Here is a 19,726-nt window from a genome sequence, read left to right as displayed (position 1 = left end):
CTTAAGCTCTCTTTTTACTTGTTACTGTCTTCTTAAACCTCTTTAGACCACATGGTGATGCTGCAAGTGAACAGTTTTCACAACAATCAGGCTATATCTGATGTCCTTTTAGTTTTCCTAGCTTCAGGATTTTCTGCCTTCAACAGCTAGAAAGTTATGAAGATAAAGGGAAACCATGGCCACATCAAAAAACTAGGAATGGATGCAAGAAAACTAAGACAAAAGGAAAAAGAGAAAATACTTATTTTATTATGAAAACAGAATTGTACTGTATCAGGAGTCAGGAGGCCAGAATTTGAGACCTGTGACCAAATTCTTTTTATTTTTTAGTGTCTTCAATTGTCAAATGAAGGGTTGGATTAGATGTTCTTGAAGGTGACACTCAGTTTTCCATTCCTATGAGGGTTAATTCAGTTGTGCATGATGACTCAATCACCCTGTGTATCAGCCAAATTACAAATGTATTCAGTGCACTAAGATTTTATGTGTCTGTGTGTGTGTGTGTGTGTGTGGGTAATGTACATGAAACAAGATGAAATCTTATTAGAAAGGGAAGTATGGTTCAATAGAAGGTTGAGTGCATTTGAGAAGATGATGATAATGCTAATAATGGGTGGATGTTTGTCATAGCTCTCAGGAGCTGCCTATCTCTTATGGAGAGGCAGGTTGTATGAGCAGAAGCTATTGCCAATACCAGTCACAAGTGTACATGCGGAGATTGTCCCCTCAACTGTTTTTAACCCAAATTGTGCAGGAGTCAAATAGTTTCTTAACTAGAGGAGTGTATGATCAGATTACCTCTTTCTCCAATTCCTCTGTTTGGCAGTGGAAACAGAGATGCAAAATTTCTGGAAATTTTGAGGCCATAGTAAAGAAACCCGTTTTTCTTCCTCTTGCCATTTTCTTGTTTTTTTTTTTTTTGTTGTTGTTGTTGTTTTTTTTAATTATCACGACACTTCAAAGTTACCTTGTTCACTTATTTATTATTATTATTATTTTTGGGACAGAGTTTTCCTCTTTTGCCTAGGCTGGAGTTCAGTGGTGTGATCATATGTTAGTTTCACTTGGGGTGGCTGGCAAAATATTAGGAAAATATTAGGGAAAGTTATAGATTATAGTCTCAAACCTTTTGGAAGGCCAAAAGGTTTTATTGGGACAGGCTGAAGGCAGCCAGTTCATTACATTAGCATAGGGAAAAGATAGGGACAATAAAGGCTTCCCCAGTTAAGTCTGTTTACTCCACATTCCTTTGTCTATACTCTAATTTGTTTGTTCATGTAAAATTTGTGCTGATGGTCCTCTCAGGGGGAGGTCAAAGAGGAATTACCTGTTAATGGTGTTTACTTTGGACCCCGAAACCTAAAGCTTTTATCATTCATAAAACTACTCTTTTGACCATGTTAATTATCCACAAACATGTTGACTTAGAACCTCTGTTATTAAATCTATTCTAAATAAATGTGAAAGTTACAGGAAGTTATGGCCAGTGAGTTACAATCACCCTCTGAAAGCAGCTGATGACCATTCCTAGCCCACTCAAATTAGTGCATATGAGTGTATTCATTCATCCGTTGTTAAGTCAGGGTCTGCAGGACAGACCTGTGCAGGTGGTGATCAACCTTTCAGTTGGTGAACCCGATGTAATCAAGTTCTCAGGTGGTGACTCTGAGGTAACACTTCCAACAATCATAGTTACAGTGTAACCTCAAATTCTTGGCCTCAACTCAAGTAATCTTCCCACCTTGGCTTCCCAAAGCCCTGGGATTATAGGGGTGAGCCATTACCTCTGGCCTACCTTGTCAATTTGGTAACAAAATATTTAACATGCAACTTCTTTCTTTCTTTCTTTAGTCATGTAATTAACATGCTAGACCATACTTTTATAGAATATGTTGAATGAAATCTAGCACTTCTAAGGTGTTGACAGGTTCAGACAAGTAGATACTGACTTTAAAGGAAAAAGTAGGCAACTCCATTCTTTCTTATTTATTTATTTATTACCTTTCATTTTCTATCCCCAAATAGGAGACTTTAATACTTTTTTTTTTTTTGAGATGTCATCTAGCTCTGTCATCCAGACTGGAGTGTAGTGGCATAATCACAGCTCACTGCAGCCTCAAACTCCTGGGCTCAAGTGATTTTCTTGTTTCAGCCTCCCAAGTAGCTGGAACTACAGGCACGTGCCATCATGCCCAGCTAATTTTTATTTGTTACAGAGATGGGGTCTTGCTATGTTGCCCAGGCTGGCCCTGAACTCCTAAGCTCAAGTGATTGTCCTGCCTCCACCTTTCAAAATGCTGGGATTACAGGTGTGAGCCACTGTGTCTGGCAAATCCTTTAACATTATTATTTTTTGTGTTAAAGTAGTTTCCCTAGTATCAAGGAGATTTAGGATGTCTTTATTTTCAGAAAAAGTTGGAAGGAGAATATTCTCAAGCTTATTAAATAACATTTTGCCATGTGTAACTTTGCATAAACAGTTTTATTGTTATAATCACAAGCTTCTAAATGCTTGTGATAAGTCACTCTACCCTTTATAGATATGTTTGTTTTACTATCTTGCTTTTATGTATTTTCCAGATGTAGAATAGCCTCTTTCAAATGCTGCATTAGCTGGAATAATGTGAAGCAGGAAAATTAAATAGTTAAAGTGAAATAAATGAGCCCACTCAGAGGCTGGGATTCCCCAGTCTTTGCCACCATATGGTTGGAAGGCCTTAATTCCTTTTCTTAGATTAAATATCTCTTAAAAATTCTGAACATTTGAGTGATGGTCAAGCACGGTTATTAGCAGCTGAGCCTTACTGGACGCTGACAAGGACGACAGGCACAGGTGGTAGAGGAGCAAATTGGGACTCAACGTGTTAGTGACCTTCCTGTAAGTGGCAGAGCTCGCTCAGGGCTGAGATGAACTTAGGTGCTTACAAAGCTACTGCTGAGTAGAGTCAGCATGAAGGATTTTAAGGCTTGTCTAGGCATAGGAGGATGACTGCCTGAAGGTGAACTGATACTTTGGGGAACACAGGCTCTGGGACTGTGGGCCTTCCAATGAACTGTGCTGTACTTTGTAGGTTTTTTTGTTTGTTTGTTTGTTTTTTGCTTTGACTTTGTTATTCAGTCAAATGAAGTAGTGCTATGTTTGAAATTTTAATTCAGCTCCAATCCAAATCTGTATTCATTTTTTATGGTCTTTTCTTTCTCTTCCTTCTGTACTCATAATCTGTTTTCATTATGATCAGACCTGCTGATTGTATATGTTTATCAAAGCACAGGTTCTGAAGCAATTTACAGCAAATCTTACTCTTTCACAGATTTTAGAATTGTTGTGGAATTGGAAAGGCCATATAATTATGACCTTATCAACAGTTCGTTAATAATGAAAAACTTTGTTGGCTGACATTTTTGGGGCTTTTCAACTGAACAGGAAAAAACTGCATACATCAAAATACCGTCAGATTTTCAGAATAAAGAATTCCTTTGTGTTCTTGCTGAAGACTATAACTTTCACTAGAATCTACCTCAGTAGCTCTGTGTGTGAGAGACTGCAAGAAAGAAAAGACAAAGATAGACACTAGGTAAATGAACTGAGTGAGTGACTTAGCTGTTTCTGTTGATTTGCTTGTAGAACAAGTAGTTTAAAGTGTAACTAAATACATAAACACACATGCGTGTACACACACACACCCCCCCATAAACATGTTACCGCTCTCCCTCTGTCAGAGCCATAGCACAATGATTTTTAAACTTTAGAATGCATAAATATTGAATGGACAGCTTGGTTGAAATACAATATAAGCTTCATGGGAATAAGAGTTTTTATCTGTGTTTCCTCTCTTTTATTTCCAGTACCTTGTGATTGCCATGTAGTAGATGTTAAATAAATATGTGTTGGGTGATTCATGGGTTCCATCCTTACAAACTCATATTTGGTAGCTTTGTGATAGGACTCCATGAATCTGCATTGATATCAGGCACACAAGTTGACTTTGATGTAGTTGGTTGGAGGGCTATACTTTGAGAAGCACTGCATGCTGGGCCTGGGACTGTGGCTGTCCTTGAAAGGTCTACTTCTCCACAAAGGGAGGTGGGGTCTAATTTGCTTAAGAATATGCTGCAGAACTACCTTGTTTTGTGGAGGAGTCTGACAGTGCTTTATCTCTTGACCACAGTCTTACAAAGTTGAGTGTCTTAGGTGACTTTGGGTGCTGAGACTTGTAGCCATGGCAAAGGAGACGTTTTCTGACTTTAAACTTGTCTGCAAAAGATACAGATGTATAAATCTTATGTATAAAAGAATATACCAATAGCTATTCACATATATTCATGTAAAGAGAGGTTGGTTTAAATCTATTCAAACAGCAAGGTCAGGCACAGTGGGCCATGCCTGTAATCCCAGATCTTTGGGAAGCCAAGGTGGAAGAATTACTGAGCCCAGGAGTTGGAGACCAGCCTAGAAAACATAGCAAGACCTCATCTCTACAAATAACTAAAAAAAAAAAAAAAAAATAGCCAGGGGTGGTGAGGGGTGCCTGTGGTCTCAGCTGCTAGGGAGGAGGATCACTTGATCCTGGGAGGTTGAGGCTACAGTGAGCTATGATTATGGCACTGCACTCCAGCCTAGGCAATAGAGGGAGACCCTAGCTCTAAATAAATAAATAAATAAAACATACATAAATACAAACCTAGTCCAATAGCAATAGCTGATATGATATGAATGGTTATTCTTCTTAACCAGAAAACATAAGGGGCTTGGGGTAAAACCACACATCTTTTTTTTTATCACATACTTTGTAGTATTCTTGTTAATTGTACATGTAACCCACGTGTAATAAAGTATAAAATAGTTAAAATGAAGCAAACTGCCTAACAGCTTTTAAATCTAGTTTTTATGGCCAGACCAAGATTAAAAAATAAACAGAAAACCTTTTATCAGGTCTTATAGAAACCCTCAGTCCCTAAATTGTCTCTTTATCACCTGAAGATAGTACCTGGATTATAAACAACATCATTGCCACTGTTGTTGCTAAGTAAGTTTCTTTTCTGCAGAAGTTACTAGCAAGGTGTTTGCATTTGAGAAGAACCACATGTCTAGCATTTATGTAGTACCTGCATTTGTATGGATCTTTCCCATCGCAAATAGGAGCAAGATTAACCAGAGCATGGAACAGCAGAGGAGGGTCATTTACAGTTGAACTAGCAGTAAATGGAGATGGTAAGATTGAGAATGTTTTGCACTAAGTAAATGAATTTATTTTAATGCAGGAAAGTAACTATTTCGACAAGAAGCAGATTTAACAAGTTGGATTAGTATGTGATATGAGAACAAATTATAGGCTGACACAGGGTCTGCAGTGTACCAGGATACAAAAAGAGATCCTTAATATACATATTTCCACCAGTACCCAAGTGAGGAGGGATTAGGAGTGAAGAATATTACTGCAGTTACAATGATCCGTTACTGTACTGTAGTTTCATATTGTACAGTTAAAAACCTGTATGCTTTTTATTTGACAGTGTTGTGTCAGTTCTCTTTAGCAAATCCACTTGTAATAAAAAAACTTTTCCAGATATCTCCTTTTTAGTATAAAAGCAATATGTCTTTATCATAAGCAATTCAAATGATGCAGAAAGATACATGTAGAAAATTAAATTGCTTCTGTATCTCTCCTGTCAGCTATAACTATAATTTGATTAATAGATTCTTTCTTTTTAAAAATGCAATCAGTTGGTGGTGATTTGTTAGCAGATTAACTGGTTTGTATATTAATCGTGGTAAAAATAGCAATGCATTTGTGAAAAAATTTAAATTGCTTTGAAGCAGGTAAATTCTACTGGGTTGAAACATGTACAGTTGCTGTTAGTAGGTAAAAAATGTCAAATATTGGCAGTTTCATGTGTTCAACGTATAGAATTAGAGGAATGTGTTCTTTATAGTAATTTAGTAAGCAGTTGATGTGGGCATGTGAGGTTGCTATATGGAAATAGCTTGTAGCTCTCTGCTCTTTGCCAGTAGTCAGATGGTGGATAAATAGGTATTGACGCTAAGGGGGAAACGTTTGAGGCTATAATTTCCAACATCACATTTCAGTTCTATGATGTTGGGGAAATTAGAGAGAAGCAGAACAGGAGAAATATGTAGTCGGATTGAATTTTTGCCCACGTCCAAACTGAAAAACTGTAAGAAGCAAATAAAAACAGTGCACCTTTTCATTGACATTAAACAACTGATATGATATTTTTAAAGTATTCCTAACCTGTTGTATTAACTTTCCAATTTTGGATGACATCTGGCAAACAAATAAAATGTCTCTGAATCCTGAATGTAATTTTAGCTAAATTAAGATTAGATGGCACCACATTTATTTTAATCTTATGGGTTTTGGGTTAGCTATGACCTCTTTCCTCCATAAGCCACAGTTGACTGTCTATAAAGAATAAAAAGCAAATATGGGGTTGAACATTTAATTCTATTTTTTGGCCCGATTCCTTTATTTTTTCATTTATTAGTTTATGGTTCCATGTGGCATGTTTATTGTATTAGATATCGCTAAGGAGAAAGTCCAGATTGATCGTAACCACAGTGTTTATCATTGCTCTCCCAGGGTTTAAGCCAAACAGGCAGCATGCATTGTAGAACCATGAGTGCACTAACCCGGAGCTGTGTATCAGTCCTCAGTGTACACACATGTTCTTTCTCTGCTAGACTGTGTCCTCATCACAGGCACTGTTAAACAAGCAATCCCGTCTCTTCTGTGCATGCATTTTTTTAGTCCCCCCTTCAGATTTCCCCTCAGAATATTTTAGCTATGAAAATATTCAGACTTCACTGGCTAGTAAATGAGATAGAACTTTGCAGTTAAAAGTAGTTTTACTATGTGTAGTAAAAGTGAATTTCAACAGCCTTACTGCTATCAAACTGTGGACTTGAAGAAAAAGTTGATGTTTGTCATGGTTGTGGCTTGAGATATAGTTGGCTCCTTGGGTTTTATGGGTAGTAATTCTGGAAAAGTCAGGCAGCAATCCTTCCACTCCACTCTGCTGAGAAAGAACACATAAGATGAAAGGAGCCTGTGAATGTCCTTTTTTTCCTCCCAGAGGCTGAAGACGAAGTGATGGAGGATGGGCTGTGTGTCATTGTAATCTCTTTTTTCCTAGTAGGACGTCAAATAATAACCTAGAAAATTATCTCAAATATTAAAGGTTTTTCCCCCTTTATTAACATTAACACAAAAATGTAAACAAAAAAAAACCCCAAAACCAAAAAACCACCACTACAGTGGGTATCTAATAAAATGAACTTACTCCAATTTTCCATATTATCTCAAAATTTATTTTACACATGATGGGATTAGAGTTTAGATGAAATTCATCTCTTCCAAGGTGGAGTGAAAAATTAAGATGTTCTCAAAGTGGGAGGCCAAGGTTTGAATATGGCTGCTTAATGTGAATCTGAATCCTTCTGCCAACCTAAGGGAAGGCTCCCTGCATCCTTCTATCCTACTGGGACTTTGTCAAAGCACAACTACCTCTATGAGCAAGTGGTTTTTCTATTTTTGTATGGTTTTGACATTACAGCTCCCAAATTATTGTTATAATTTTCACCCTTAACTCTTAATTGCAAGTCTTCTGCATCATGTGCAATTGTATCTTTTCAAACCTCTCTGGTGAAATAAATTTAAAACATTGCCATATGTTTACTTAAAATTTATAAAGAAACCAAGGATGCTGGAATTACTAATGCTAATGTTACAGGAGTTTTGTATGTAAACAGTGACAAAATAACATGTCGTATATTTGTGATATTATTAGGATTACATGGAGTATGATTTTGACAGTGTTTGTCTTGATGAGGGAGACACACTGGCTCTAGGACTTGTAGGTGTCAATCTCTGGACTGACTTGGCAGCTAGGAGACTCTCTTGCCTTGCTAACTGTAGTATCTGGCTCCTTGCTGGGACCAGTGACTGCTGCCTTTGGCAGCCTCAAAGTTAGTCATGTCTGTCACCTACTGTGATGTTGGTAGATATCGTAGGCTGTTGTCTGTCCATTAATGCCATTTTTACTGCCATCAGCTTTGAAATTAGTGGCTCTGTCCTTTTCCAAGTACGCATCATTATGTTAATCTCAAAAGCAAGAGGGCTTGTTTCAAATTCAGATATTGGTATTTATTTAACTGACAGTGTGTTTCAGAAGTTTATATAAATATTATCTGAAATCTAAAATCTTCATAATTATTGAGATTTATTAGGATGTAATGTGGAGGCTTTGAGGTTTCATGTAGAAGTGGTCAAAAATATAATATAAAAAATGACACGACACTTTTCTGTAATATTAGTCACTATCAGGAAAAAATATTTTCTTCCCAAGATAAGCGTTGGCAGGAATTTGATTTTACTGAAATTGTGGGACAAACACAGTGGGAAATGATGGGGATGAAGATATTACTTTGAGAAATGAGAAACAATTTAGGTGTAAGTGGTAAGAGAAGAAAGGCAGTAATTGGGGGAAAACGGTTTAAAAAAATCCTGTGTCAGAGTGTCCTCAGGGTATGAGATTTTCACTGAAGTGGAAGCTTTGATACCTTCATGGAGCTGTTGCCAATAAGGATGAATCATCTCTGAATTTGACAACCTGAGGTATTAACTTGAAAAATGGAATTGGACAAGATTGCAAATAATGTTCAATAATATGTTTCTAAAACTTGTTTCACAAAGCCATGTGCCTGTCTTACAACATGATATTCAGAGTTCCTTAATTCATTTGATCTGAAAAGTTCCTGTGTTGGCTAGGTGTTATGTACCATACCTTGCCATCATTTAAAACTATCCTGCTGTGGTTTGAAATAATGATCTCTGAGGATGTGTGCACCTCAGAAAACTGGTTGAAAAGCCCTTTTAAAATGAGCCAATGTGATCCCCAGATTAACATCTGAAAGCTAGCTACTTAATAAAGTTTTAATTGCTTAAGGCTACTGGGCTAATTGAATAATTAAAAGAAGGAATATTGTAAATTATTAGAATTAACAAAACTAAACTCTGTGGTAAATCTGTAGTGATTGTTTCTTCAAAGTTCACATGCTGTGATTTTACTGTGTTATTGTAATTACTTTTTCACTTGAGTGCTGGTTTATAAAGCTCAGATAAAATAAACCTGTAGATATTTTTACAATAAGATTTTTAGTGTGCAAAACTAAGTTTCCCTTGGCAGATACATGTGGGACAGAAGAGAAGTCCTCTCCACAATCGTTAGTGTCTACTTCTCTTGCCTGGGAATATACGTTGATGTTCCAGATTCAGTTCCAGAGGGAACACACTTCTTATTGTCTTCTGTACCAATCAGTTGTTAGACTTAATAGCCTTCTTTTGACCAATATGTGTTTATAAAAGTTTAATCTTGGTATTAAGATTTAGTATATTGTTATGAAACAGGTTTGCTTGGGGAAGACAATGGAATTTCATAGCAATAACAATGTGAGCTCTGGTAAAATGAGCTCACATTCGTTGAAGTAATATTGGGACTTAGTGTACTACTAAGCCCTAAGTACTTTAATTTTGCCTTCTCTGATGACTGTCCAGTGCATACTGATTTGCATAGTAATTGTGTATCTAGAATATTATTTTATTTGGGTGAAATATTAAATAATTGAAATTTATTTTAATATGTTGAAACAAGGGTAAATCTTAATTTTAGTTTTTTAACAGACTTTACATTTTAGAGCAGTTTTAGGTTTACAGCAAAAATTGATTGGAAAGTACAGAGAATTTCCTCATATATTTCATCCTCCACATAGGCACAGCCTACCCAGCTATCAGAATCCCCAACCAGAGTGATAACACATCTTGCAGTTAATGAACTTATTAACACATCAAAAATTATCACCCACATTTTACTGTTTACATGAAAGTTCACTCTTGGTCTTGTAAATGTCTTTTTAAAGATATGATCTTGCTGTATTATTATTTGCCAAGAGATCAAGGACCTCCTCAGGGCCACCAGTGTCATCAACTAGATGACCTAAACATCAAAATGAAAAGTCAGAGATTGGCAAAATGCATTTAAAAATATGACCAAACCATATATTGTCTACAAGAAACTTCAACTGTATGATATCAGTAGGATTGAAAAAAAAAAGGATGGGAAAAGATACACCAGGTAAATGCTAATCAAGAGAATGGTGGATGGCTATACAAAGAGGACTTCAGAGCAAACAAATTTACCAGGAGTAAGCCGGGCACGATGGCTCTCACCTGTAATCCCAGCACTTTGGGAGGCCAAGGTGGGTGGATCACGAGGTCAGGAGTTTGAGACCAGCCTGGCCAAGATGGTAAAACCCTGTCTCTACTAAAAATACAAATATTAGCTGGGCACGGTGGCAGGCGCCTATAATCCCAGCTACTCAGGAGGATGAGGCAGGAGAATTTCTTGAACCCAGGAGGCGGAGGTTGCAGTGAGCTGAGATCACGCCACTCTACTCTAGCCTGGGTGACAGAGCAAGACAGCTGAGATCATGCCACTCTACTCTAGCCTGGGTGACAGAGCAAGTCTTTTTCTTGTGAATGGATGGATGGAAGGAAGGAAGAAAGGAAGGAAAAAAGGAGAGAGGGAGGAAGGGAAGGATTTACCAGGAGTAAAGAGGACATTACATATTGATAAAATGGTCAATTCACCAAGAAGACATAGCAATCCTAAACATGTATTCAGTAACAACTAAACTTCATAATACAAAAAGCAGAAACAGGCAGAATTCAAATGAGTAATTGACAAATCCATCATTACAGTTGAGGATGCCAGTGTGCCTCGCTCAGTAGTTGATGGAACCACTATTCAGAAAATTAGTAAGGATATATTAATAGAAGAACTCAATGATATTATTAAATAATAGGATCAAATAGACATTTATAGAGCTACCCCCCCAACATCAGCAGAATACAGATTCCATATATATGAAACATATACCAAGTTAAACCGTATTCTAGATAATAAACTTTACAAATTTAAAGAATTGAAATCATACCTGACCATAATGAAAGCTAACTAGAGATTAATAGCAAATGACAGGTAAAATAACTGAAGGAAGTTTTATGCAAATGAAAATCTTGTTTTTCTGGCTAGGTACTGTGTGATAAACCTGTAATTCCAGGTGAAAAAGGAAGATCACTTGAACCCAGGGGTTTGAGATCATCCTGGGTGATATAGTAAGACCCCATCTCAAAAAAAAAAAAGTCTTGTTTTTCTACCTTTCATTTTGAATTGTTATTGACTATATGTCACATGAAAATGTGCCAAAATTGTAATGATACATATTAGTTGTTATCCATGATAAATTGTCTCTCTCTGTCCACTTTTACAGCTTCTCTGTTAAAAGGACTAAAACATGCTAACATAGTGCTACTTCATGACATCATCCATACCAAGGAGACGCTGACACTTGTGTTTGAATATGTGGTAAGTAAAATAAGACTTTTAAATTTAGACGTTTAAAATATGAATGAAATTCTTACAGTGTTGTTATAGAGTTTTGTTTTTAGATTGCTGTGGTGAAGTTAGTATTTTATCTGAATACATGAGACTTGTAATTTTTTGTAAAATAGTGGCCCTATAAGAGATTATTGAATGATATGTATCTTAAAAGAAAAACTCAGAAAAATGTTGTTGAATTTTTATCAAATATGTTATCTATTTATAACCTATTTGTTAGTAGGTTACATGGTAATTTTTGGGTTTATTACATAGGATTAAACAGCCTGATGGTGATCTTTATCAAGGAAAGCTCATAGGCAATAAGAATGTTTTTTTAGTTTTGGACTAAAACAGACTGATGGTGATCATTATCAAAGAAAGCTCATAGGCAATAAGATTGGTTTTTTGGTTTTGGACTGGTAACTTGGTTTCTCAAATTTGTGTGTGTGTGTGTGTGTGTGTGTGTGTGTGTGTGTGTGTGTAGGAAAGCCTGATACTTAAAATTTAGACTTCAAAGTTTTCCCCCTCATTTGGTATTTCAGCTATTAATTAAAACTTCCAATTGCATAGCACACAATATAATGATCTTATTGTGTGAGAGTATTACTGCTAGAAGACTTGAATTTGAACTCATAATTAATCTTTCTCCATTTCTCTTAGAAAAACATATGGTATTTTTGTAGCGCCACTTCAGCATTTAACTGTGGAATCGTGAAATGTAACCATGATAATTAACATCCCAATTTTCACAGATGGATCTAAGAACATGTAATTTATAAGACACAAATGACATCGGTGCAGACCTTTATTGAGAAGAATAGCTGTTGGTATTGTCAGTGTATTAGGATCCCATTTTGTAATTACCATACTACTTTTTAAAAAAATTTGAAGTACTTTCCATTTTTCCTTAAAAAAATAAAAGAATGAATATTTGCAACATTTTTATTTTGCTAATGTCTGCCTGTATCTGTCATTTGAAAATTGTTGTCTTATGAAAAAGCCATTTATATTGTCTATTTACATATAAATGATAGATGCATTTGAATAATATGGTAATGTGACTGCAAGGACAGCTAGAGCTGAGCAGTTGCATATATTACGTGGTACCAAGAATGGATGCAGATTCACACATCAATGCAAACATAATTTCTTTTGTTTAATCCGTGATTTTTGGAGTTAATAATGTATTCGAGCTGATTTAGACTTGGAACTTTTGATACATATTTTAAGTATGTCTAGTTTACATATTTCAATTAAATCTAGATTTTCCTTACTATACTTCTGTAATGTTTTGTAGAAAAGAGATTTCAAAAATGTACTTATACTCTCCCTCAAATTCGATGATTAAATTAAAAGGAAGGAAAGTAGCTTATGCACCAAAATCAGTAACATTGATAAAGAAACTAATAAAAGTAATGTGAAAAGATGTCCTCCAAATCTTTTTTTTAATTTTTGAGATGGAGTCTCACTCTGTCGCCAAGCTGGAGTGCAGTGGCGCGATCTCAGCTCACTGCAACCTCCGACTCCCTGGTTCAAGCAATTCTCCTGCCTTAGCCTCCCAAGTAGCTGGGACTACAGTTATGAGTCACCATGCCCAGCTATTTTTTGTATTTTTAGTAGAGATCGGGTTACTCCATGTTGGCCAGAATGGTCTCGATCTCTTGATCTCATGATCCGCCATCCTCGGCCTCCCAAAGTGCTGGGATTATAGGTGTGAGCCACTGTGCCTCACATCCTCCAAATCTTACAAAAATAATGATATATATTTATGTGGCTAAAATGCACATATTGGATTAAGTGTCATTTGATGATTTTGTATTTGTGTTGTTGCCAAATAGAAGGAAATAAATTCGCTGTTCTGCATTATTTACTGATTAAGACTGACTTTTAAACATAATCACTTTTCTTTGTGTGACTAAAATTTTCCCTAGTCCCAGTTCTTATGGAGATATCCCATGTCCTTTTAAATCAACCACTTAATAATATGGGCATATATGGTATCTACAAGTAACATTTTGTTCCAACTTTTCCATGGAGTTTGGACATCGTATAGATTACCCTTGTCTCTTTTAGAGAATGAGGTCAACTTGGGTCATTTGTGGCTTATGGTTGCCCTGCCTCTGCTTCTGTTGTCCTCTTTACCAGTATTATCTTACTTTTACACTGCGTCTTTGGCCTTTCTCCTTTCTACCTTTCTTTTTCTATCTTTTCCTATTCTCATCATTTTCTATCATTTTGCTGTCTCAGTTGAAACACTTTTTGCTGCTATACGTGAAGTTTCTTTTGTCTTTGTGCATTTTGAGTAAAAGATGTTTAACTGAATTCCTGAAATCAGCCTTTGTTGAAAAGAACAGCTCAGGGTCTAGAAATTTCTTAGGATAGTCTTCTCACTTAGGGTGGGAAGGTATAGATTTCTCAGCAGGATTAGCCTATGTGGCAATTGCCCTTTTCAAAAATAAGTTCCTTGAATATTACCTCAAGTTTTTATTTTCTTAAACAAATTTCCAATTGCTTGTTCTTTATAAATATTTGGAAATTTCAAGAAGAATTAAAATTCTTACATACCTTAATGGATTGTTTTAATCAGATTGCTTTCCTAACAATATCTAGCAGAAATAAACTCTACTCTTCTTGCATGTTTTGAAGCAATGGAAAGGCAATAATAATTTTTAAACATGAAGTGCCTTGCAAATTAGAGCAGATCTCAGTGAGATGTGGAAGGTAGCAAACAGGAGGGCACCGTGGGCTTGGGATGAATGAGTGAGGGCCACAGAAAGAGAAGCAAAAGAACGTTTAAGACAAATATGGCCACAATAATAAAACCCAACAACTGAAATGTACAGAGTTTTATGCTGGGCACTGTGCTGAGGGCAAATTCATTGTCACTTTTGGTGTTCTCAGCAGCCTCATGGAACTATAAATATCAGCAGTTTGCAGAGCAGAAACCTAAAGATTAAGGAGATGAAGCAGTTCTTTCCAATGTCTTGTAGTTTGTAAGACAGGCCCAGGCCCAACCTAATTGGACTGTTATAACTCCTGCTTTTTTATTTTTTTGTTTTTTAATTTTAGTTAGCCTACATCTTTTATCAGAAGAGGAAATGGGAACTTTTCTTCTTTCTTTCTATAACCTTCCTTCCTTTATTCTGCACTTAATATCCTGAGTACAGATAAGTCCTAAAAACAGTGAAACTGCTTTATAGTTCGACTAAGTTTCATAGACTGGACAAAATCCTATTTATTTAAACTTTTATTTCAGTTACAAAAATTTGTTTTTTAGTTTGCATAAACTTGGAAGTTACAGTATTGCTACATGTATTCTACTAGAGTCTTCTTAAATGCACGTGCGTGCACACACACACACACAACTTTGTTAGGAAGTTCTAAAATCAGTATCAATTTAATTTAATATTTCTAAAAGTTAATGTTGCCATATTTCAGAATTATTAACATCAAAGATATTTCCTAAATAATATTGATTTTGTAGTTCCATGTAATTCATAGTACCCTTTTTTGACAGAGGTACCATTGTAAGTTAAACAGTAGGAAAAACCAGTACCCCATGCCCATTAAAACTCTGAATATAAAGGGAAAGTAAAATAATTAAACATTCATTTGGTATGATTGTGTTTTTCCTTTTGACTTCACAATTAAATTTTCAAGGGCTTTCTGAGGTACCTGTGTAATTGAGGTTTTACCAAGGGAAGGATTCTTATTTATGATAATGTACACATACTATAAATGTATTTCTTTTTTTGGCCTTAAAGGAGAACTGTAAGCCTAGTTCCTTTATATTATTATTATGAATGGCATTTTAGGTTTTATAAAAGCCTTCTGATGGCCAGAATAATGAAATAAGTGATAAAAATTCAGTGATGTGAAAGAATACTCAAGAAATGACTTTGAAGGTCATTATTAAAGTGGTTTTATGGCCAGTAGGATGTTGTTGGTGTAGGTTTTCTCTTAAGTAATATGAAAAGCTTTACAGACCTAAAGTGTTCTGTAATTTAGATTCTTACACACTTTCAAAGTAGGTAGATACTACAGTCTGGAAGCTGCAAGGTTGGGTAACCCTTAGGAAATATGCTCCCTGAGTTGCTCCTGTTGCTGCTGGGTAACGTGTGGGTCCCTCTGATGCATGGTTTTGAGTACTGCCTTCCTCCTGTAGTGGTCAAATATGAAGGAACTCTTTAAACCAAGGAGTGGCTCCATTAGCTTGAAAGGAATCTTGTTTATAATGGTCTAAAATATTATTATAGCTATCGTTTTTCCCTATACAAGATTAAGACTTGGATAAGAAAGATAGAAAATATAGTTCGGAATCATTGACTCTAGAATATGTTTCTTTGTGAAAATTCTAACAAATTTTTCTTCTACTTAAACAGAAAGTTAAGCAATTTAGTTTTTATTTATATTTTTTGCCAAATACAAATAAGTGCCACATTATCCTGTTTAGCACCATGCTGAAAAATTTAACGCAGATCCCATAAGTGGAAATAAGAATACTAATAGTAAACATGATTATGTAAATATATATTGCCATTAAGCTAATAACTATGCTGTTTTATTTTAAATTATGTAAGAGCAAAGCATGCATGGCAGCATTTTTCATTGCATATTTAATAATTATATACAAGTAGAAAGCACAATAGAATTGTGATTACCAGAGAATGAGGAGGAAGGGAAAATAGGGAATTGTCAGTGTGTATAGAGTTTCAGTTTTTTTTTTCCTGGGATACAAGGATGGATGATATAAAATTTCAGTTGTATAAGATGGATAAGTTCCAGAGAGCTACCGCACACCATAGTGCGTATGGTTAACAATAAGATATTGTGCACTTAAAATTTTGGTAGGAGAGTAGATTTTATGTTAAGTAGTCTTACCATCAGAAATATAAAAGCAAGGTTGGATACAGTGGCTCAAGCCTGTGATCCCAGCACTTTGAAAGGCCGAGGTGGGAGGATTGCTTGAGGCCAGGAATTTGTGACCAGCCTGGGTAACATAGTGAGACCTTGTCTCTACAGAAAATAAAATTAAAAATAAATTAGCCATGTTGGTGGTGTATGCCTACAGTCCTGGCTGCTCTGGAGGCTTAGCTGGAAGGATGCTTGAGCCCAAGAGTACAAGACTGTAAGAGTGTAATGAGCTATAATTGTACCACTAGACTCAACTTTGGATGATGGAGCAAGACCTTGTCTCTAAAAAACAAACTATATATATTATAAAGGCAAAGTGACACAAGGAAACCTGTAGAGTAATGGATATGTTTATTACCTTGATTGCCTTTATCATGGTGATGGTACTATGGGTGCATACATATGTCCACACTCCTCAGATTGTAGACATTAAGTATATACAGTCATTTGAATATCAGTCATACCTCAATAAAGCTGTGAAACAAAGAAAAAGCAACAAACTCAAAGCTAATCATGATATTGTTAGGATAACTATTTTTTCCTATTGTATTATAAACTAGCAAAATAGTCTAAATTAAGTTACTAAAATTTATAACATTATATAAAACAAAAATCTTGTATTTCACATGGAAACAAAACTGTATCAATAGAAATCATAAAGCCCATAAAATAATTTTATAGTGTTGTATCTTCTACAAAGCACTCTCATAGATGTTATTTTATTGGATGTTACCCTCAGCCCTTTGAGATGCAGGTGACATGTTATGTTTATGCAGTGTTTTATTGATGAGGAAAAATAATGCTTAGAGAATTCAAAGCAGATTGAAATTATTAGCCAAGTTAAAATGGTAAAGATATTACTTTAACTGAAGTCTTCTGTGCCTATAGATGCCAGTTATTCCATTTTAACCTACAACTTACCTGTGTTAACTGCCTTCCTAGAGTTTTATATGATGATCTAAGGTATGTATGATGTTAGAAGATGGGACAGGAAGCTGAAAATTACATTCTGTCTTTTCAACTTGCTACACAATTTACTTAATTATTTGATTTCTCTGCCTCATACATTTTGATTTTTAAATCTATGGAGAATGCTGTGATTTGCATGATTGTATGCCACATCTGTTCTTGAAAAACTGTAGCTCTCTATCAGTATTTTGCTTTCCAGATTAAACAGTCCTTGAGCAATTGAACATTTTTCTGCTTTTTCTGAGATAGATGTATGTGCATATGTATGCACACATGCAACTTTAGTTGAGGGTGATGGGAGGGGCTTGCTGAGAAGTGCTTAGTTAAAAATCTGAAGGAGGTGAAAGAGGGAGATGTACATATTTTTAGAGGAAGAACATTATTTGCAGAAAGTTTGTCTGAGGAACAGCAGGGCTGTGGCTTGAAGAGAGCTAGCAAGGATGACAATAGGAGGAGACAAGGTTTGAGATGCAATGGCATTTAGATTGTGTTGGCCTTGAAAGGTTTGACTGAGTTTGGATTTGACTCAGAATGAGATGGGAAGTCTCCAAAGGGTGTTGAGCAGAGAAATGATTTGTTCTGACTTACAGTTTAATTGGATCTCTCTGGCTGCTTTCTTAAGAATGGACCAAGGGTGGGCAAGTTCTGAATCAGAGAGACCAGTCAGGAGGCTATTGCAATAAGATCTAAGCATGAGATGAAGTCTGCAGAAGAGGTGAAGAGAAATGGTTGGATTCTGGATATACATAGTGTGGCTGACAGACCTGTTAGGAAGACTTTAAGAGTGGGCAGGAACAATAAGAGACTGGATACCCTGACCAGAGCCGAAATCATGCCATGGCACTGTCCACTAAGCACCCTCCTGGCACCATGAGCGTTGGCACCATACATTGTCTCTTGTTTTGCTGGCCTTGCTATCTTTGCCAATGTTGTCAAAATGGCAACGCTCTACATCATCATTGCTTCTTTGGACTGTTATCTCCTAATTCTAAGCCAGGATTGGTTGTGTGTGTTGGCTGACATGAAGTTTGAAGCCCATGCTTTGACTGCACTGGACCATGAGAAAGTGAGTGTCTAGCATTTTGGCTTTTTTAATGGCAGGTGGGTCCTGTTTCCTGTCAAGATTCATAAAATACCATTGACTGGAGAAAGAAAATGTGATACATATACACCATGGAATACTATACAATCATCAAAGAATGAGATCACATCCTTTGCAGGAACATAGATGGAGCTGGAGGCCATTATCCTTAGCAAACTAACACAGGAATAGAAAACCAAATACTGCATGGTTTTACTTACAAGTGGGAGCTAAATTATGAGGACACATGGACACGTAGAGGGAAACAACACACACTGGGGTGTCCCTAAGGGTGGAGGATGGGAGGAGAGAGAGAATTAGGAAAAATAACTAATGGATATTAGGCTTAACACCTGGGTGATGAAATAATTTGTATAGAAAACTTCCATTACACAAGCTTACCTGTATAACAAACTTGCACAAGTATCCTGAGCTTAAAATAAAAGTTTTAAAAAATTCATAAAATCAGAAATTTTCCCCACATAAGGAATACACTCAGATACAGGGCATGCTTCCCTTTTTTGCTGCTCTTCCCCCATGCCCCAATGAGAAAAAGACACCTCATAAACGTCCACATAAACTAGATTTATTATCTAGTTCCAGATAAGGCAAATCTAGAAAGTGAAAATAATTGGCAGGTGGCATGCTCATGGAATCATTGTTTATAATATTTGGGAAATCATCAAGAATGCAGATGGGCAAAAATAATGCTGGTTTTTAAAGGATGATGGGGAACAACTCTGAATCTATAGAAATATAAACTTAATATAGAACATTGTGAAATTTAAAATAATTTTTTTTGACATTAGGGTCTAATAATCTTCATTCTCTTTGTTATTTCCTGATTTCAGCACACTTGTGACAAGTACTTTTATGAAATATTTAAAACAAGAATATAAATTAAATCTAGTTGTTAGAAGATCATTATTTTTTTTTCCGGTTTTATCTCTGGTTGAACATCTTTATACAAAGCCTATGGATAAATGAATTGACATCATCATGGAGAAAAGTCTGTCGGGCTGTGCTGGAGGGCATTGTCCTTGTCCTTGTTCTATTTGATATTTTTATTAATGACTTGGATAGTGGTGGTGATATGCTGGGCCTATTTGTGTGTGTGTCATAGCTGGGAAGGATAATTAACACTTAGGGTGATTGGAATCAAGGGTCAGAAAACAATCTAATAAAATGATGAGCCTAACCGACAAGATGAATTTTCATGGGGATAAGTAAAACTGTATATTTGGTTTTAAAAAAAGGAAGCATCCCAACCTAATACAGAAAAATGGGATGGAGGAAAGGTAA

General features: G+C 36.0%; 1 protein-coding gene across 6 annotated transcripts in view; it reads left to right on the top strand.

Moving 5' to 3' along the window:
• The window catches only part of CDK14 (cyclin dependent kinase 14), a 763,966-nt gene that overhangs the window by 416,962 nt on the left and 327,278 nt on the right, over positions 1-19,726 (top strand). For all 6 annotated transcript variants that reach the window (XM_064380407.1, XM_012450847.3, XM_064380410.1 and 3 more), the window contains one exon: positions 11,351-11,445. In XM_064380407.1, coding sequence (XP_064236477.1) covers positions 11,351-11,445 — 95 coding nt within the window. The remainder of the gene's footprint in view (positions 1-11,350; positions 11,446-19,726) is intronic.

This window comes from Aotus nancymaae, unplaced genomic scaffold, assembly GCF_030222135.1.
Source record: "Aotus nancymaae isolate 86718 unplaced genomic scaffold, 86718_ANA_hifiasm-v0.15.2.pri h1tg000025l, whole genome shotgun sequence".
In the NCBI taxonomy this organism is placed as follows: Eukaryota; Metazoa; Chordata; class Mammalia; order Primates; family Aotidae; genus Aotus; species Aotus nancymaae.
This window is presented reverse-complemented; position numbering and strand designations above follow the sequence as displayed.